The sequence below is a fragment of the Mesoplodon densirostris genome, chromosome 4, assembly GCF_025265405.1.
Source record: "Mesoplodon densirostris isolate mMesDen1 chromosome 4, mMesDen1 primary haplotype, whole genome shotgun sequence".
NCBI lineage: Eukaryota > Metazoa > Chordata > Mammalia > Artiodactyla > Ziphiidae > Mesoplodon > Mesoplodon densirostris.
The window spans coordinates 93,224,572-93,246,046 of NC_082664.1; the positions used below are offsets into that span (position 1 = coordinate 93,224,572).

At 40.3% G+C, this 21,475-nt stretch overlaps 1 protein-coding gene across 1 annotated transcript in view; it reads right to left on the reverse strand.

Moving 5' to 3' along the window:
• Window positions 1–2,365: 2,365 nt before the first annotated feature.
• FBN1 (fibrillin 1) overlaps window positions 2,366–21,475 on the reverse strand; it is a 254,966-nt gene continuing 235,856 nt past the window's right edge. The window contains exons 61-66 of the mRNA XM_060096792.1: window positions 21,186–21,302; window positions 20,797–20,925; window positions 19,910–20,029; window positions 8,094–8,325; window positions 5,391–5,565; window positions 2,366–3,661 (exon numbers count right to left, since the gene is read on the reverse strand). Of these exons, the coding sequence (XP_059952775.1) occupies window positions 3,272–3,661; window positions 5,391–5,565; window positions 8,094–8,325; window positions 19,910–20,029; window positions 20,797–20,925; window positions 21,186–21,302 (1,163 nt within the window). The 3' untranslated portion in view covers window positions 2,366–3,271. The remainder of the gene's footprint in view (window positions 3,662–5,390; window positions 5,566–8,093; window positions 8,326–19,909; window positions 20,030–20,796; window positions 20,926–21,185; window positions 21,303–21,475) is intronic.

Genomic DNA, 21,475 nt, shown 5'->3' on the forward strand with positions numbered 1-21,475 from the left:
CTTACATCAAGGATGCAAAACAGCCTATGTCCTGAAAAGAGATTATGACGTTGCCAAAAAAACATTTTGGATTCATTTGCAGTTAGTTGAAATGACAGATTTGGTGACATTACCAGGTCCTGCCAAATGTATGTCAGGTGTCAAATGTACAAGACCCTTATGTTTATAAAGACATTTGTGAGAATGTTAGAACCTTTCATTGAGACCCAATCTTGTAAGTGAACCCAGTCTTGGATACACATGGGAATTTGCAAAATCAAATTCAGAGCCACCTTTTTCTCTCTAACCCTAAACTCGTAATACTGAGAATCCTTTTCTAACAGTACATAACGTTAGGCTCATATTGGGTATTGGAATGCTTAAAAAAGTAAATTGGTTTGCCTTTTTTTTTTTTTGACAAAGTGTTTAAAATTGGCAAGGGGGAAATAATTTTGTCTTCAGCAATGTACATGAGAACTAATCTTTCTCCCAATAATCTACTAGCATTTAAAAACAATGTCTTTAAACCATTTAATAATTACGTTTGTAACCTATCTCTAGGAACTACAGTTAAAGTCAGAATATAGTATATTCTGTGGACAAAGCTGACTGAAAAAAAAACTAACAATTTACAGGTATATAATTTTTAAGTATGCTAATATAATATCAACCTAATTGTCCTTTATTTTGGCTTATCTAATTTACAAACATGATTTCTGAAGGTGAACAGTATTTGTAATGGCAATGTCCAAAGCAATTTTGGCTGAGTGAAGTGCTATTTGTTGAACAAAAATGTCGTTGTTTGTGCAAGTTTAAACATTTCATAAGGCCAGCTGAGTTCATTTCAACCCTACTTACAAAATCATTACTGGCAAGTGAAATGGGCTGAGGGATAGAGACAAGACTTTTCAAGCTTCTGAGATTTATAAAACCAAATTCTTCAACCATTGAAAGTAAAATCAAAAGGTCACAGACAATTGAAAGGTACAGGTTTAAATCTCAGAATTAAAAAAGAGTTCCAGCAAGAGGAATATTTACAATGGAACAGTGAGGAAAATGTTTTGTTACAGTCAGAAACACGGAAAATATGCTGTTGAGAATTGTTGGCTCTTAAGTAAATAAAATCCACACTGAGACTATTAAAGTATCAAAGTGGTCTACTCTGTGCCAACTCTCTTTTGTTCTGTTGTTATAAAGAAAATCCATTATTGAATATAATGCAGTTCAGGTTAAATTATCAAAGACATTTTCCTTTTCCAAGCTGTTGTTTACCATATGCTATATATTCTTCTCTAACAATTTTAGTACACCTCCATCAGAGAACCATAGGCGCAGAGATAAAAGGAAATTTTGAGTCATTTTAACTTCCTAACCAAGGTACAAATCCCTTCCAAACTAGTCATTCGACTCACTCATAACTGATGCTCAATAGAGATGAAATTTTTTTGGATGGCAAAATACTAGATTTAAAAAAAAATACTTTGAGATGTTCATGGCCTGTTAGTGGAAGAAAGCATCCTTGTCCACTGGCTGCCTAAACTGAAACACTCTAGTGACAAGGGGGCTCACCACATTGCAAGGAAACACATTCTCTCAATGGGTAGCTTGACAATTAGGAAGGTAAGTGCTAAACTGAGCTTTACACCAACTGGCCCTGGTTTTGTCTTCTAGAATATACCTACTCCATCTTTATTAGCCTAGTTTTCTGAAGATTTTTGAGAGGACTATTCTGTGTCCTGTATGGTTTCTTCTCCATGCGGCAACCTCATTTCACTTTTATTTTCACTAGGCTTAAACGCCCTAAGGGCTTTTAAAAATTCATTATCAACTGAACAAGCTTAACTGTTAAATATTCAAAATTGCTCTTAAAACAGCAATTTCAAATTATGACATTCAGAAAACAAGAGTTATAGCATTCAATTGGATTCAATTTGGGATTATCCCTTTGTAATTAGGCTAGCACTGACTAACAACAGATGTTTAGGGGAGAAAAAAAGGATGGAACGCCTAAGCTTGCCAACACTATGTATATTTGAGGGGAGGGGGCATGATAAATTTTTATAATGGAACGCATGTGCTCTAAGACAATGAACTTGATGTTTTTAAGTACTGAAATCTAGTAGTTTAAAAGTCACAGGATTAATTAGGTCACGTTTTAGAAATAATGCTACAGTCTAAATATCTTGTTGGTGAGAAATAACTCCGCTGTCTTGAATGAATAAAACAAAGGACTGACTCAAATGTTAAATTTTCTTCTAGTGGTTATATATTTGGCACCTTTAGATGCTGTAACAGATCCAGGATAGTTTAATTTCAGGAGACTTTATTTAGTCCCCAGAATGGCCCCTCCAATCCCACATCCATGCAAGAACACAAAGCCAAGGGGTACACTAAAAAAGAGACTGTTTTATTGTGTCATTTATGACATGGACCCCTTGTTGACAGGAATGGCCGAGGGTAATCTTGGCATATTGCACAGGTGTGATGAAGGATGCACTGGTGATCCTCTGGCTGCTGAGGCTGTTTCCTGGTCCTCCCAGACCTCCATGCATGTGTGGGCCAGTCACAGAAATTTCATTACCACTTGGTGTATACATTTAACAAGTCTTTGGTCTTAATAAGCACCATTACAAACCCTCACATTAAGGGCATTATTATTCTAGTTTATAAATGTTTCAATGATAAAAAATAGCACGATTACAGTATACACACACTTAATTTACATGTAATGTATTATACTCATAACTGAGATAAGCTACTGAACTAACTTTGGTTGATTGAAATTAATGAAGTATTTGAACTGAATACTTGTAATTTGGTTTCTAAGTTGTGTAAATATTACAGTGCATTTATAAATCTAGTTTGAGAATTTACTAGCACCAAATAGATATTATAAATGGCCAACCTAATACTTGTATTTGGAGAAGCAAAGTTTTACAATTTGAAAAAATAGAACAGTCCATAAATTGAAAGCACATTCCTGTACGTCTGCTAGAAGGATGGCACGTCAGCATGAATAGCCAACCCCCAGTGGAAATACATGTCCCAGTTTTCAAAAATAAACACGTATGACAAGGTAGCTTAGCTACATACATGAGAAGCCTGAGAAAGTGGTTGTTTTGAACTAGGGTAGTCACCTGTACCTTGCTTTTGTAATACAAGAATAGTGCTTATTTATAGCAATTTACGTGGTGAAAGACTGTACCTATAATATGAAGATTCTGATTGGGGGAAAAATTCAGTTCTACCTATCTATCTTTGTTTTTTAATTATTTGGTCTCTGGATGGTGAATTAATGAAGCAAAATCTGAATTTTCATCTTCAGATTATCACCCAGTTCACCACTGAGGTAGTCTTTGTCATATTTATCTTCTAGCTGATTAAGTTCTTTCTTTTTATAAAGTGGACTACTACTGATTTGTAATGAATAGGTTCCAACCACTGGCTTCTTCTTTGTGAAGTGGAGGTAGCTGATCCCTTCCTTTTGGTTGATTTTAAAGAAGCCGTTTTCATTTCCAGATTCAATCAAGTATCTGTTGTGATTCGTCAGAGTCGTAAGGGCTGGAAGGAGTTCTAGGATTCGGACCTTGTTATTGATGTGGGAAATATTGAAAGCAAACACGGCTGTCTTCTCAACATCCCAGCTTGCAAGACTCACATTGGCTTCTATCTCAGGCTGTTCCTGGAAAGACATAGGGCAATGTGTTAAATAAAAGGTAAATATGCCACTCAGTAAAGAAAAAGTGACTCAAATCTCACACTAACACAACTTTCTTCTCATGATGTATATACTGTATTGAAAGTGAGTATTCATAAAATACTGCTTAAACCACAAATGTTAAATTGGAACATTTTTATAATGTTAAAAAATATGTCAAGGAGAAAGTTGAAATCACTTGTATTTGGCGGTCTTCTATTGCAGTGGGTCTCAAAGTATGGTCCCCTACCAACAGCATCAGTATCACCTGGGCATCTGTTAGAAATGCAAGTTCTTGGTGTCACCTGAGACCTAGTGAATCAGAAACCCTGGGGATGTTTTCCAGAAATCCGTTTTTTTGCTTTGTTTTGTTTTTTGCAGTACGCGGGCCTCTCACTGTTGTGGCCTCTCCCATTGTGGAGCACAGGCTCCGGACACGCAGGCTCAGCGGCCATGGCTCACGGGCCCAGCCGCTCTGCAGCATGTGGGATCTTCCCAGACCGGGGCACGAACCCATGTCCCCTGCATCGGCAGGCGGACTTTCAACCACTGCGCCACCAGGGAAGCCCCAGAAATCCGTTTTAACAAGCCTTCCAGATGATTCAGATGCACACTCAAGTTTTTTTTTTTTTTTCTTCCTGGATATCAGCACATGATCTGCTTGCTTTTTTTTTTTTAACATCTTTATTGGAGTATAATTGCTTTATAATGGTGTGTTAGTTTCTGCTTTATAACAAAGTGAATCAGTTATACATATACATATGTTCCCATATCTCTTCCCTCTTGCATCTCCCTCCCTCCCACCCTCCCTATCTCACCCCTCTAGGTGGTCACAAACCACCGAGCTGATCTCTCTGTGCTATGCGGCTGCTTCCCACTAGCTATCTATTTTACGTTTGGCAGTGTATATATGTCCATGCCACTCTCTCACTTTGTCACAGCTTACCCTTCCCCCTCCCCTTATCCTCAAGTCCATCATTTCCCAAACCACAGCAGATGGGTTGCAGCACTGATGCTAAGAAAGAACCAGTTTATTTCAATTTTATTCACTGACGCAAAACCATCCACACCGAAAGACACACCTATGAACCTACTTCCTGGCTCTGATGATCTGCTAATATTCAATGCTTTCCACTGGCTTCTTGCTTGCCTCTCTGGGACCACATGTGCTGGATTCTCCGGGCCTGCAGCCAGAGGTCTGGGTGAGTATCTGCATTTCTGAGTTGACTGAAAGGCTGCAGCAGCCGTAGGCAAAGAAAACCAGGCTGCTTGAGCTCCATGTTGTTTTTGTCTAGAATCCAAGTCCCCTCACACTCCACATGGCTCTTTTCAGTAGAGGAGCCTCTAGCTTTCAGAACTTGTCATCCCTGTGTAGGGAGAACTATGTCACTTCACTATTCTGCCCACTTGCTGTCCTGGATCTCAGACCTTGTCCTTTCAGCAGACTTTGGGTGGGTGTTTGACTTTCTTTTTGGCTAGACAGAGGAAATGAGCAAGTATGTGAAAATCTTTGAATGGCCACTCCCTAAAAGCAGCAAGAAACTCCAGAGAGCCCCACAGACCCTTGTAAAATACAGCCTAGAGCTCAGGGAATGTCTGGATTTTCTCCTCAGGGAGATTTTTCACACTTTGGGGCATCCTTGGAAGAAACCGTAGGAGTCTGGAGGACCTTTCTGCAGTAGGAGACATCAGGAGAAGCCACCTTCTGACCTACCTCAATGTTGGAGACATCTGTTTCATTTGCGCTTCTCCGCTTCCTGCCCCGTTTGGGGTAGCCGTTGATCTTACACTCATAACACGCCTCTGGGGAGAGGGAATTGTCATCCATTTCACCACTGACAGGTAGTTCTGGGTTTCCTCGGCCCAAGCCCATTCCAGAAACACAGTGCCTGTGGTAGAAGGGAAACATAGATGTTTTTCGTTAGTATTGGGAGATGGAGGAGGGAGAGTTCTGGTGAAGCCTGGACCCTCTCTAGTGACATTCAGTCCTTGATTATTTGTCCACTGGATGATCGGCTGGTTCTGAGAACAACAGTGAAGCCCTCGGTGTTTGGCCTCAAATTCTCAGTTCCCTGGGTTGACTGATTTCTTTTTACTGTCTCTCAAGGCCCCGTTTTGCATATTTATTTGTCCCTTCACTTCCCAAAGGAAATGTGGCAGGTGTTTTGCTGTACTGCTGGGGAGGAAACGGGGAGTGGAAACGAGAAGAACAGAGGATAAGGGAGACCATGTGACTTGGGAGGTTCAATAAAAATGCCTTCGTTTTACGAAACAGGCTCCACATGAGTGAGAAAGGGATGAGACATCACTGTTCAGTTCCTTGCCCTCTTCCTGCTTAACTGATACTATCACTGCCACCTCCACTGCTGTCACCAGCCTTCACCACTCCGGCTTCTGAGCAATCTCTCCTATTATCAGACCTCTCACTTTGGCTGAAGCTCCTCCTGGAGATACGAAGAAAGCTCTAGGTGATACCTGAGGTTGATTTAGATCTAAATTGTGAGGATATGCAATGTATAAAATACATGTATCAAAGCTTGCCCAACTGTGGGAAATTGTTTCAAATCATTCAAAACCACTAGGTTCACTGGCTCTGACTCATGTGAGGCTGGATAAACAAACCCATGCCCAAGAGAAAACTAGTTCAGCTGTTTTTCTTTGCCTTTCAGTTTTTAAAGCCAAGTTATGGAGGGAGGCTTGCATGTTTCACAAGTACCTTGTTTTGTTATTCTGCTTACTATTTCGTAGGCCACTTGGAATGTATTTACCAGGCTCCTCTTTCAAAATGTGTTGAAATATTGGAATGATCTTAAAAGAATCTTTACATTGGGGTAGGGTCCACTCTAGTGACTCACGGAGGAGCCCAAACTGTTATAAATGGGTAGATCTCTACTACTGGGTCCACTACTGGGTCCATAATGTAGACCAAATACTGTTTTCTCTTTCTGTATTAGTTGATCTGTTCTTTATAACTCATTTTCCTTTATGCCTTTAAGATTCAAAATATAATGCCAATAAGAAGAACACTTTGTATTTTGCAGCAATTTACAGGTTTCTAATATTTTCTGTAATCCTGCTGAGCTGGACACATTTCCTTTCCTTGTCCTTTAATCTTGCACCATGAAATGTGTAGAAACAATAAAATGGATGAAATGATAAATGCTCATCCTGTATGTGTGTACATTCACATAATGATTAAATTATTGGAAGGCAAACCCAAAATTCACAGGCTTTTGGCTCCTTTCTCAGAACTCCCTTCCAGTATTTTCATATCCCTGGAACACCACTTACAAGAAGTGTGACTATAAAGTCCCACTGGCCAGAAGCCAGTTTGGAGTGTCACAATTTTTGCTGGGAAAATGGTTCTGGCATTAAACTTATAAAGAATGAGTCTACTGAGAGCCAGACACAAACATCTGGAAATTTGAGTCCTATTGCTGGCATTCTGTGTGCTTCCCATGAAACATTCTTTTACCTTCTACACACCCCAAAATGAATCACTTGATGTTTGTGTGTCAAGAAATCAAATAACACAAAATTAACAATTTGATATATACATGTATGTGTGTGTTGTGGAATATGTGACTTTGTGGGGGAGTATATATAAGTGTGTGTGTTGGTGTGTATATATATATGTGTATGTATATTTAATGTCTGTGTTCCTAATTAAAAAGTTAAAATTTGAGCTCCTTCACAGAATAGCCAAAACCAAGACAGCCAAGTCCAGATTAATTCAGTGGGGAAGAAGACCTAAACTTTGAAAACTTAACACTAACTTTTAAATTACTGAGTAGAATAAAAACACATCTTTCCTGCCCCAGTTCTCACACATACAATGTGGTGAAGTATTCTACCTGGAAAATACAGTAATTCTCTTAACTCTTATATTTAATGCTATTTTGGCAATTTTTAATGTAAATTTAAGTCTGAAATGTAAAATATACTTTAAAACTGTAAAGGACTCCACGAAAGGTATCTTTTTGGTTTATCCTAACAGGAGCTAGATGAGAAGGCATTTTAAGTCGAGACAGAATCCTGCTTGCCCCGGGAGAAGGCTGCATCAGCAAAGTGCAGCCTGAGTCCAGTTCTGTCACGGGTCACAGCCCCTGTACTTCCTGAGAGATGAATCACTTTCCAACAAGATGTGAAGATCAAGAGAATGAGACAGATAAGCCATAGAGCGAGGTATTTACAATGTCATTTCATTATTTTGTTTGACATTCTATGAATTTCCAGAAACCTAGATGTCCCCTTTCAAATAAAATAACCTAAAACCTTTGCAGCGCTAATTGGAATTAACTCAAGACATAAAAAGTATGGTTCTACTCTACTAGGACAGGTCATTTTGAATTAAATATACTTAATTATGTTATGAATGAGAAAGCCTCCAACCACGACCATGGCTAGCAGTGCTTACCCTTGGCCTATTCGGAAGTAGCCAGGTGGACAGGCACAGAGGTAGCCGCCCTCGGTATTGGAACAGCCATAACTGCAGGGGGCCTGAGAAGAGCCACATTCGTTGATGTCTTGGCACCCACCACTGAACTGTTCGTATTGGAAGCCAGCAGGACACATGCACTTGTAGCTCCCCAGCGTGTTGTGGCAGGAGGCTCCTCCGCAAATGTGAGCACTGAGGCATTCATTTTCATCTGCAGAAAAAAACCAGAAGACACCACATGTGTGATACCGGCCAGAGGTTTCTATGGAGGTGTCTGGATCAGGCCACTTGCTGCCGGCCAGCTGGCCCTCCCCTAGGCTCTTGGGAAGGTAACACAGGCAGGGGTGGCTGCAGTGGGAAAGGGAACAAGGGAGAAGGATGTGGAAACAGATGTGGTCTCTTGCCATATGGTGAGCAAACGTGGTTTCTGAGGTCAAGTGCACCAGGCAGAGTACATTAGGGAATGGCATTCTGAGGACCAGCAGACTCCAGTTCTCATCTGAAGCCAATACTTGCATGTTCTGCTCTACGGGAGCATCCCGTGTAGAACGTGGGGATGGTTCATGGCTAAGGTTCAGGGTTCAGGGTGGGAGGGCAGGAATCAGTTCTTTGCACCTTTGCTTCACAAGTGCCCAGTAATAGGATGATTATCTCCACAGCAGAGATGAACCATATTCCTGGAGGCTGCTTTCTCAGTCTTCCTTTTTCAGGATGAGTAGGGCTGGCAAGGGCTGACATCCTGCAGGAAGTGTTGGCCCACTAGGACTTCATTTTCAAAAGTCCATAAAAGCCCCCAGGTGCTTGCCCTGGGGATGAGTAGTGTCTTCTGGTATGTCTGCTCCCATCTCTGAATGGGCCCCATTATCCAAACCACCTCCTTGCCCAGAGTCTGGGCCATGTCTAAAGCTAAGTATGGCTGGAACAGATTCAGTGCAGACTTCACAGGCAATAATTGGGGAAAACCTACAAGAGACACAGATGCTGCAGAAACAGCTACAGATAGGGACCGGCCAAGTCTGATGGCAATAAGTAGGAAAAAGAAATCTAACTTTAACAAATCAATTCAAAGGGAAAAAAACCCCTCAAGTTTCTCATCATGTCTGATGTATACTTTTTTGAAATTTCCAATATATTTTTGTAGACCTGCCTTTGTAGGGCAGCACGGAAGTTTGCTGGTAAGACATTTCTTAAGTGCTGGAGCCCATTTTCAGGCATATGTTCATATGAATGAATGTGATTGACTTTCTCCTCACTTAGCAAATACCTACTTCCAATGGAAGAGAGGAGAAAGGCAACTAACACTTATTAGATGCCTACTGTATGACAGTTGGGATACTAGGTATTTCACTCCATTTACTTAACCTGCCTAACAGTCACGGAGGTAGGTATTAAAATCCCTATTTTCCAGGTGAAGAAAGCAAGACTCAGAAAGCCCCACCAAGATCTCCCAGCAGCAGCCGCCGGGCAGAGATGCACACCCAGGTCTGTCTGACTACAAAAGTCACATGCTTTCCTTTATATCACAGTGTCTCTCAAAAGACTCACCCACATTTAAACTGGTCCTTTCTCTTTTACTTTTTCATTTGCTGAGGTAGATTCATTTTTCAAGAACAAAATTGTTTCTAAGAAAATATCTTTTTTTTTTAAATTAGGAGAACAGGTGGGTAAAAACGGTGAGGGCAGGATACTTGCATATATATACACACACACACACACACACACACACGATTCACATTGCCTTCCACCCTTCCTTCTTCTCTTCCTTCTCTTCCTCCCCCTTCCTTTCTCGACCTGCCCCCCACCTCCACTTCTTGCCTGTATGTAGTTACAGAGAGAAGGAGGAGTAGATATACAATAAGAAAGCTATTGGTTGAGCTGCCTGCTATGGCTCAGTGCCTAGCTGTGCATCTGTTTGAGATCCTTTATATCCAAGGACTCTCAAGTACCCACCCAAGGTCACTTAGGTTCTAAGGTTCCTAAAACAAAACGATTCAATATGCCATCATCTGTGTTCTTTTTTCCCTTATTTTAAATTAGAGGTGAGCTGTGTGATAGAAACTAATGGAGACCATGGGCATCCAAGGGTGAATGAAGAACCGAGGGTAGTTGCTTTGGTGAAGGGAATATCTCTGGGCTGAATGTCTTCTCCTTGCCTTGCTTATCCACCTCCAGACTTCTCACCTGCCCTCGGCTCTACAGGGCTGATCGGAATGGAGCATCCACAAGCTCCTCTCCTGTATCCTGAGCTTTTGGTTGGGCTCAGCCATCTGTTACCTGCTGGGACTCTGGCTGATAAAACCTCTAAGGTATGGGTATATGTGGGGAAGACCTGTTAATACAGAGCTTAGATTTATTCTGTTTTGTTCCAAGGAGCAGAAATAGGACCAATGGTTAGGAGTTAGCGGGAGAAAAGCTTCATCCTTTATGAAAAAGATATTTCTAAAAATTAAAGTTTTCTATGCATAGATTGGGCTATCTTGGGAGAAGGTGAGTACCTTTCTAGGTTGGAAAGGGATTGATATGTTAGGAAACAGATCAGACTAGATCACTGCTAAGGTTCTTTCTAAATTTGAGTATCTCTCTTTTTAACTTGGAGTATCTCTCTTTTTAACTTGGAGTATCTATTCCTGTCAAGAACTCTCCCTGTCCCCTTTTCACATTCTTTTCTACTTTATTTTTACATTTTTTCCTCCCTGAGAATCTAATAAGTTTAAATTAAGCTTGCTTATCTGGGTTGGAGAGATGGGGTAGAGTGGAGCACGGATTAAGATAAGAAATTGGCAAATGTTCAATGTTTACAGCTTGAAAACAATCTGTTTGTGCACTCACCCTTTCTATCAATATACAAATACCATGATTTGTTTAACATGTTTTGCACTTTTCCTGACCTTTTTCATCCTGTGTGTGCACCCTGGAGCAAATGGCTCCACAGGGAATTTTTCTACACGCCAAAATCTTTGTTTTATTCTTTCAGTTGCTACTTAAATTGGTGAGGGTTTTGCTTGTTTCATAAAAAGAGACAATTCTAATTTGAATGAAATAGCATTAGAGTCTCTGAAAGACACTCCTTAAAAGCAGATGGAAACCTACTTACTCTGTCCTCTAAACTCAAAGGTTCCAGCATCGGGCTTGCATAGTGTGTCTTAGCTGTGGTGGTAAGGGAGAGCCACTGGGAGAACTCCAAATGTAGAACAGCCTTTCCTTTACTAATTTCCTATAGGTCATGATGGGTCAGCTCCAACTTCAAGCTGCAAGTTTGATATTTTCTAGAAAGCAATGATATCCATGGCCCTTTACCCTATAAACCCATCCATCTTCCAAGAGTGAACTTCTGGCTGCCTAGGAGCAAGGATCCAGGGAGGGCTGGTCCAAGAGATCTGTTCTGCATGGCTCTGGGGAAGCCATTCTGGCCCAAGGCAATACAGTGCTCATTCTGGGTAACTATAATTCCCAAGAATTATGAGACCAGTTTGAACTGGTATCTTCTGGGCATCAAAACCCCCAAACCTCTTCCCACTTTTTAAAAACTGAAGTTTAGTTGATTTACAATAGTGTTAGTTTCATGTGTACAGCAAAGTGATTCACTTATATATATTATATAGGTCCATCCATGTTGCTGCAAATGGCAATATTTCATTTTTTTATGGCTGAGTAATATTCCATTGTGTGTGTGTGTGTGTGTGTGTGTGTGTATCTTCTTAAACCAATCATCTGTTGATGGGCATTTGGGTTGTTTCCACATTTTGGCTATTGTAAATAGTGCTGCTATGAACACTGGGGTGCATGTATCTTTTCGAATTAGAGTTTTCATCTTTTGGGGATATATGCCCAGGAGTGGGATTGCTGGATCATATGGTGGCTCTATTTTTAGTTTTTTAAATAACCTCCACACTGTTCTCCATAGTGGCTACACCAATTTACATTCCTACCAACAGTGCAGGAGGATTCCCTTTTCTCCACACATTCTCCAGATGTAGACTTTTTGATGATAGTAGACTTTTTTGGAGATAGTAGACTTTTTGATGATAGTCATTCTGACCAGTGTAAGGTGATGATACCTCATAGTGGTATTGATTTACATTTCTTTAATAATTAGCAACGTTGAGCCTCTTTTCACGTGCTGATTGGCCATCTGTATGTCTTCTTGGAGAAATGACTATTTAGGTCTTCTGTCCACTTTTTGATTGGGTTGTTTGTTTCTTTGATACTGAGTTGTATGAGCTGTTTGTGTATTTTGGATATTAACCCCTTGTCAGTTTCATCCTTTGCAAATATTTTCTCCCATTCCATAAGTTGTCTTTTCATTTTGTTGATGGTTTCCTTTGCTGTACAAAAGCTTTTAAGTTTGATTCGATACCATTTGTTTATTTTTGCTTTTATTTCTTTTGCTTTGGGAGACTGATCTAAGAAAATATTGCTATGATTTATGTACAAGAATGTTTTGCCTATGTTCTCTTCTAGGAATTTCATGGTGTCATGTCTTATATTTAGGTCTTTAAACTATCTTGAGTTTATTTTTGTATATGGTGTGAGGGAGTGTTCTAACTTCACTGATTTACATGTGGCTGTCCAGCTTTCCCAGAACCACTTGCTGAAGGGATTGTCTTTTCTCCATTGTATATTCTTGCTTCCTTTGTTGCAGATTAATTGACTGTAGGTGTGTGGGTTTATTTCTGGGCTTTCTATCTGTTCCATTGATCTATATGTATGTTTTTGTGCCAGTACCATGCTGTTTTGATTATTTCAGCTTTGTATCATAGTCTGAATTCTGGAAGGTTTATGTCTGCAGCTTTGTTCTTTTTCCTTGGAATTGCTTTGAAAATTCTGGGTCTTCTGTGGTTCCATATAAATTTGGGGATTTTTTTCTAGTTCTGTGAAAAATGTCACAGGAATTTTGATAGGGATCCCATTAAATCTATAGATTGCTTTGGGTAGTATGTCCATTTTAACAGCATTAATTTTTCCAAACCAAGAGCATGAGATATCTTTCCATTTCTTTGAATCATCTTCAGTTTCCTTTATTAATGTTTTATAGTTTTCAGCATATAGGTCTTTCACTTCCTTGGTAAACTTTATTCCTAGGTATTTCATTTTTTTGATGTGATTTTAAACAGGATTTTTTTTTTTACTTTCTCATATTGTTGGTGTAAGGAAATGGAACAGATTTCTGTATATTAATCTTGTATCCTGCTACCTTGCTGAATTCATTTATTAGTTCCAACAGTTTTTGTCTGGAGTCTTTAGGGTTCTCCATATAGAGTATCATGTCATCTGCAAATAGTAACAGTTTTACCTCTTTGCTTCCAATTTGGATACCTTTTATTTCTTCTCTGATTGCTGTGGCTAGGACTTCCAATACTATGTTGAATAGAAATGGTGAGAGTGGGTATCCTTGTCTTTTTCCAGATTTTAGTGGGAAGGCTTTCAGCTTTTCACCATTTAACATTATATTGGCTGTTGGTTTGTCATAATGGCTTTTATAATGTTGGGATATGTTCCCTCTATACCCACTTTGGTGAGAGTTTTTATCATGAATGGATGTTGAATTTTATCAAATGCTTCTTCTGCATCTGTTGAGATGATCATGTGATTTTTGTCTTTCCTTTTGTTGATGTGGTGTAACATATTGATTTTGCATGTGAGCCACCTTTGTCACCTAGGAATGAATCCAACTTGATCATGGTGTATGATCCTTTTTATGTATTGTTGGTTCAGTTTGCTAATATTTTATTGAGGATTTTTGCATCTATATTCATCAAAGATATTGGCCCGTAATTTTCTTTTTGTGTAGTGTCTTTGTCTGGTTTTGGCATCAGGGTGACGGTGGCTTCATATAATGACTTTGGGAGTGTTACCTCCTCTTAAAATCTTTTGGGATAGTTTGAGAAGGCTAGGTATAAGTTCTTCTTTGTATGTTTGGTAGAATTCCCCAGTGAAGCAGTCCAGTTCTGGACTTTTGTTTGCAGGGAGTTTTTTTTCATTACAGATTCTATTTTACTTCTAGTGATTGGTCTGTTCAAATTATCTGTTTCTTCTTGATTCAGTTTTGGCAGGCTATATGTTTCTAAAAATTTGTCCATTTCTTCTACGTTGTCCAATTTGTTGGCATAAAACTGTTCATAGTATTCTCTTATGATTTTTTGTATTTCTGTGGTATCAGTTGTTATTTCTCCTCTTTCACTTCTTATTTTGTTTATTTGGGTCCTCTCTTTTCTTCTTGGTGAGCCTGGCTAGTGGTTTGTCAATTTGGGTTATCTTTTCAAAAAACCGGTTCTTGGTTTTATTGATCTTTTCTGGGTTTTAAACAAATCTCTATTCCCTCTCTGATCTTTATTATTTCCTTCTGCTGACTTTAGGTTTTGCTTGTTGTTTTTCTAATTCTTTTAGGTGGTAGGTTAGGTTGTTTGTTTGAGATTTTTCTTGTTTCTTGAGGAAGGCCTGTATCGCTGTAAACTTCCCTTTTGAAACTGTTTTTGCTGCATCCCATAGATTGTGTAAGATTGTGTTTCCATTGTTGTTTGTCTTGAGGTATTTTCTGATTTCTTCTTTGATTTCATTGTTAACCCATTGGGTTTTTTAGTAGCATGTTGTTTAGTCTCCATGTGTTCATTTTTTTCCCCCATTTTTCTTTCTGTGGTTGATTTCTCATTTCATACTATTGTGGTCAGAAAAGAGGATTGAAATAATCTATATTCTCTTAAAGTTCTTGATGCTTGTTTTGTAACCTGGGAAGTGGTCTATCCTAGAGAATGTTCCATGTGCATTTGAAAAGAATGTGTATTCTGGTGTTTTTGTTTTGGATGTAGTGTCCTGTAGATATCCATTAAGTCCATCTGGTCTGTTGTGTCATTTAGGACCTCTGCTGCCTCACTGAGGAAGATCTGTCCATTGGTGTCAGTAAGGTGTAAAAGTCTCCTATCATTGTATTCCTGTCAATTTCTCCCTTTATGTCTGTTAGTATTTGTTTTATATATTTAGGTGCTCCTATATTGGGTGCATGTATTATTGAGTGTAATACCCTCTTCCTGTAGTGATCCCTTTATCATTATATAATGTCCTTCTTTTTCTTTATGGACTTTGTTTTAAAGTCTATTTTGCCTGATATGAGTATTCCTACCCCTATTTTCTTGTCATTTCCATTTGCATGAAATATCTTTTTCCATCCCCTCACTTTCAATCTATGTGTCTTTCTCCCTGAAGTGAGTGTCTTGTAGGCAGCATATTATAGGTTCTTGTTTTTTTGTTTGTTTGTTTTTTGTTTTTTGTGGTGCGCAGGCCTCTCACTGTTGTGGCCTCTCCCGTTGCGGAGCACAGGCTCTGGACGCGCAGGCTCAGCGGCCATGGCTCACGGGCATAGCCTCTCTGTGGCATGTGGGATCTTCTCAGACCGGGGCATGAACCCGTGTCCCCTGCATTGGCAGGCGGACTCTCAACCACTGCGCCACCAGGGAAGCCCTAGGTTCTTGTTTTTTATCCAATCTGCCACTGTGTCTTTCGATCAGAGCATTTAGTCCATTGACATTTAAAGTAATTATTGAGAGGTATGTACTTATTGTCATTTTAAACCTTGTTCTCCAGTTGATTTTGTAGTTCTTCTTTGTTCATGTCTTCTTTTTTGTTTTTCCTTTTGTGGTTTGATGGTTTTTTAAATATTATGTTTGAGTTTCCTTCTTTTTGGTTTTTGTGAATCTATTTTATGTTTTTAATTTGTGGTTACCCTGGTTTTCAAGTATGTTGACCCATAACTATATCTACTTGCTTTAAACTGATAGTCATATAAGCTCAAACACATTCTAAACAATCTACAGTTTTTAGGCCCCTCCTCCAAATTTTGTGATTTTGATGTGATGTCCTATTTTACATCTTCATGTTTATGCTTTTGCTATTAATTGTAGATATAATCACCAAAATTAAAAAACAATTTTTTGATTGTTTTTTAATCTATGTACTGGCTTAAATGATCCTCAATCCTTTTATATATTTGCCTTTCCTATTGGGATTATCCCTTTCCTATAGATTCTTGCTTTTCTATTTAGAGAAGACTTTTCAATATTTCTTTTTTTTTTTTTTTTCCTGGCTCCACCACATGGCATGCGGGAGCTTAGTTCCCTGACCAGGGATAACAGCTATGCCCCCTGCAGTGGAAGCATGGAGTCCAACAACTGGACTACCAGGGAATTCCCTCAATATTTCTTTTAGGGTAGGTTTAGTATTGCTGAATTCTTTTAGTTTTTGTTTATCTGAGAAATTTTTTCTCTCTCCTTGTATTCTAAATTATAATGTTGCCAAATGTAGAGTATCTTAGGTTGCAGGTTTTTCCCTTTCAAGACTTTGATCATATCATGACACTCCCTCTGGCCTGCAAAGTTTCTGCAGAGAAATAAGCTGATAGTCTTATGGGGGTTCCCTTGTAACTGAATCTTTCTCTTGCTACCTTTAGAATCCTCTCTTTAACTTTTGCCATTTTAATTATGATATGTCTTGGTGTGGGTCTGTTTAGTTTCATCTTGTTTGGGACCCTTTGTGCTTCCTGTACCTGGATATCTGTTTTCCTCTTTAGGTTTGGGAAGTGTTCAGCCATAATTTCTTCAAATACACTTTAGATCCCCTTCCCTCTCTCTTCTCCTTCTGGAACCCCTGTTATGTGTAGATTGGCACAGTTTGTATCATCCCATAGGCCCCATATGTTGCTTTCATTTTTTTCACTTTTCTTTCTGTCTGCTGTTCTGATTGGGTGATTTCCATTATTCTGTCCTCCAGGTCACTTATTTGTTCTTCTGTGTTATTTACTGTGCTATTCATTGCTTCTAGATTGGTTTTTATCTCAGCAATTGAGTTGTCTAATTTTGACTGGTTCCTCTATATTTATAGTTTCTAGTTCATTGTTTAATCTTCATATCTATTGATAATCTTTATTAATTCTTTAGCATTTTTCTTACCTCCTTTTTGAACTTGGGTTTAGTAGACTGGTGAGGTCTATTTCATTATCTGTTTTTTCAGGGGGTTTCTCTTGTTCTTTTAACTGGGAATAGTTCCTATGCTTTTTCTATGCTGTGGTTTTCCTATGCTGTTTCTCCTAAATTCATAGAGACAGAGAAAGTTATCTACTGTGGTCTTGAAGGGGTGTTTTATGTGGGAGCATCCCTTTACAGACTGCGTGATTCCAATATTTTTGGTGAGAAGGCTATTTATGGTATGGATGCCAGCCACGTCTTTCCTCAGAGTGTGCTGGCCATTATTCCTTTGATAGAGGATGTGATTGGTGTTGTGCATCCATAGCCTGCACTGGATGTTGGGTGGGGCCTCCTTTTTGCTCTGTGGCTGTCACAGCCCTGTCAGGGTGGTGTCTGCTCTACGGTTGTTGGAGTAGAAACCCTGAGGGTCAGGTTTGGTCAGGCTCCATTGCCCTTGAGTGTGTGCTCTGTCCCAAAGGAGGTGACTGCTGAAGCAAGTAAGGCCCGTGTGGTCACAGCAAACCTAAGTGCCACCAATGCAGGTGTCCATGGTTCTACTGAGAAGCAGCCCAAGGTTGTGTCCCTTTCTGTTGTGTTCATCCCAGACCTAGTGCTAGGCTGTGGTGTGGAGTGGGCTGGTGCTGGAGACCAGGGTGCTGTGGCTGCAGGAATCGAGGTGGTTGTGCTACTGTCTGGAACCTGGACTGCCTCTGTGACAGGCCACTCTGAGGACCTGCCCACCCCAGATCCGGCTCCAAGCTGTGGGGTGGAATGGGTGGAGATGAGTGCTCTTGCCAGGAAACAACCTCTGCATACTCCTTTCCAGGGCCTGTCCACCCAAGTCATGTGTTTCTGTGGCACCACCTGGTGTGTGTGCTGACAAAATCCACCATGGCCAGACCCTCCTCTGCCTGAGATTCAGCACTTAGTCACTGCTTATACTGGCAGCCCAGCCCCACATGAGTTTCAGACTGAGAAGTGTGGCAAGGTGGCAGCTGTCAGTGCTGGTCTCTCTCCGCCCTGACTGCTAGCAAGCCGGCACATGTGCACTCCTCACAAGCAGAGTCCAGTTCCCTCCATCTGTCCCAGCAGACAAGGAAGCTCCTCAGGGTGAGGGCTGTCCACATGGACCTTCCCTTCTTCACAGATCATCCCAGGGGTTCCAGTCGCATCCCAATGCCTTCTTTTTTATTTTATTTTTTCCACCCTACCCAGCTTCATGGAGACCTTTCCTGCCACTTTGGTTGAATAAGAAGTCTTCTGCCAGTTTCCAGTTGGTTTTCCGTGAGAGTTGTTCCACATGTAGATGTATCTTTGATGTGTTTGTCGGGGGACGTGAGCTCCACATCCTCCTATTCTGCCATCTTGATCCTTCCCTCTCTTCCCACTTCCTAATAGACTCATTCTTCTACAAGTCCCAGGCAGGAGATGATCTTCAAGGGGCCAAAATAGAATCTCCAGGCAACGAGGGCATGACCTGGCTATCTCTACTATTTCTGGACTGAGTGTAGGAAGAGGAGGGTTAAGGCCCAGCAGTGACAGACCTCACCTCTTTTATACTCTTCTCCACAGCTCCAATTTCATTCAAGGGACCTACGTAATAAGGGCAGATAGGCTCATATGCTGGGTATTGAATCAACAAAGCTCATATTGGAAGTTCTGTGAACAATGTCAGAAACTGGTGATTAAAATCCAAGACCTTCCTGAGCTGATAACAAAGGGCTCTTTATTAAAACCAGACAGCTAATCAGCAAGCTGTGCAGCCTAAACTCTAGCACTGTGGTTATTTTAGCCAACACTACTCACCTCTGCAAAACTGCATCTTGTAAAGAATCAAACCAGATGAGAGAGACACACGTGTGTTTGATAAATGAACACATACTAAATGTGTCTTCATTTGGAGTAAAGTCAAGCGTTGCAATGTGGAGCAGCCACCCAGAAGGCAGTTGCTCTTTGTTTTTGCTAAGCAGGGCTCTGTACCCAAGAGAGTGGCAGCCAAAACAGGTCACCAGAGCACAAAGCTTGCAGTGCTACTTGCTGAATTAAAAAAAAAAAAAAAAAAAAAAAAGTGAAGGTGACACTAGAAAGGCGGCCCTAAAACATGAAGTTAAGAGCCTTAGGTTCTAGCTCTGGTCCTGCCACCAAAGAACCGGTAAGGACAGACTACCTTTCCTTCCTGGGCTTCTAAGCCTTCATCAGTAAAACAAAGGGCTTGGGCTAGATGGATTGGGGTCCCTCTAAATTTGCAATGTCGGGATTCTCTGACGTGCATTAAGAGTTATTTTCCTATGATACTGTGGAATCAAAAATGACAGCTTCAATTTAATGGGAGATTCTAGGGGACTCCCTTATTATTCAAAACAAATTAGCAATCCTGAAAAAAACTTTCTGTGTTTGCTGCTTGCACTCTGCCCCCAAAGATGTATAGCACTCAATGGAACCACTTCTGCGTCTTCTGGCCAAAAGTTGCTCATAACAGCCTCTCACTGGCTGATAAACTACAGTCAGAAGCAGGATTTTGTTGGCCTCTAAGGTGAAGAGAACTCCATGTGGGCTGATGACTAGCAATGAAGCAGGAGAGCAAGGGGATATTGGGAGTCAAGGAATTCTGGGGACATTTCATTTCAAATGCCCTCAAAATACCCTTTATCATTATTTTTTTTCCCTTAGTTTACTACTTTGCAAAGGCTGTGACTTCCTTCTGGATTCAACAGGTACGGACAATTTGAAATGAGTATTTGTTGCTTCAATGACAAGTTGAAAGTTTTTAGAAAGAAAGCAATTTTCTGACTCATAGGAGCTGATAGCAATTCATCTTGTGAACAAGGGAAAACTACTTGCCAACACACTGGTTCCATTGGTAGTGCTGGAGATAGCCCTGGGGGCAGCTGCACCTGTAGCCCCCAATGATGTTCTGGCAGCCATGCTGGCAGCGATGGTTTCCTTCGCACTCATCCACATCTGAAAAGGAAGGCAGAGTCACCTTTAAGTCACATCAATCCTTGTCTCAGAGGTGTTCTCTGAAGCAATATTTATATGCATATGAAAGTGAAAGGCAATTTTAGTAAGAAATCTCATCCTTAAAAAATTATTCTACCACCAGAAACTTCATGAATATCTACTCTGGAGCTTTTGATAAGTCCAAGGAGAAAAACATTCATATATCCCTGGTAAAGTCCACAAATAAAAATGATGAAGAAACTAACGCAAGGCACAAGAGCACTCTATGAGACAGCTGTGTAAATTATTTATATTTCCTTATTTGTGCCAGAATTAGAAACCAAAATGTCAGTACAAAAACAAAATCCTAAAAAATATAGGTAAAACATTTAATCATATATTAGCAGAAGAGCTATTCCTCATATTTAATCCACATTGAGGGAATCCTGCTAAGACTCTGGATCCAGTGACTAGAAAATTAGTCAAATTCAGGAATCTAGCTATTTTTCTTGACTGGGTCATTCCCTATTAGATTAAATTAACAACTGAGCAGAAAAAGTCTTGTTATATTCAGGAGAAGCATGTGTTATGGACACAATCAAGCATGAGACAAAAGACGGATCTCTAAGATATGGGACCCGTGCAAACTAGAGAAAACATTTCCCATCTTCAGCTGGCTATCTCCCCTGTGCTCAGTTCTGATGTCTCATAGAGGATGATGATGCAGGTGTTTATAGGCCACCTCCACAAGGACCGACCAGCTGGATCAAGCTAAGGGCTCTACTCACCTTCACAGCTGGCACCGCTCTGATCAAGTGAGAATCCCCGCTGGCATTCACAGGTGAAGCTTCCAGGAGTATTCTGGCAAATGCCCTTAGACCCACAAAGGTTGATGTCAGAGGTGCATTCATTGTTATCTGTAAGAAGCAGTGGGGGAAAGGAGAGGGTGAAACTTCCCCAAAGCTGTCTTTGTGTTGTTTAAAAGAAAGAAGGGTGATTTGCTCAGAAAAGGCCAATAACTTTTCACATACACGCATGCACACACACAGAGACACACATACATGTACTCACATATTTTTTTGAGTTTTATCTTCTTATTCCAACAGCAGAAGTGCTCGAAAACAATCCCTTAGAGGAATAGCTGCACTCCATATAGGATTTTTCCCCTCCCACTTACCAATGCAGGCAGTATGGTGTTGGGTAAATCCAGGAGGACATTTACATGTGAAGCTGCCAATGGTGTTAACACACAGGAACTGGCAGTTGTGCTGCTTAGTTGCACACTCATCAAGATCTATAAGAAAATGCAAGATGGGCATTGGAATTGAGCTGAAGCCCAGGTACCTAGAAGCTGCCCTAGGGAGCAGCTCTGAGTTTTCTTTTCTACATCTCAAATGACCTGGTCAGAAGAGAGCCACAGCAAATGACTAGGAGGAACCCAGGAGATAAGGGTTTGAAAGATAAAGC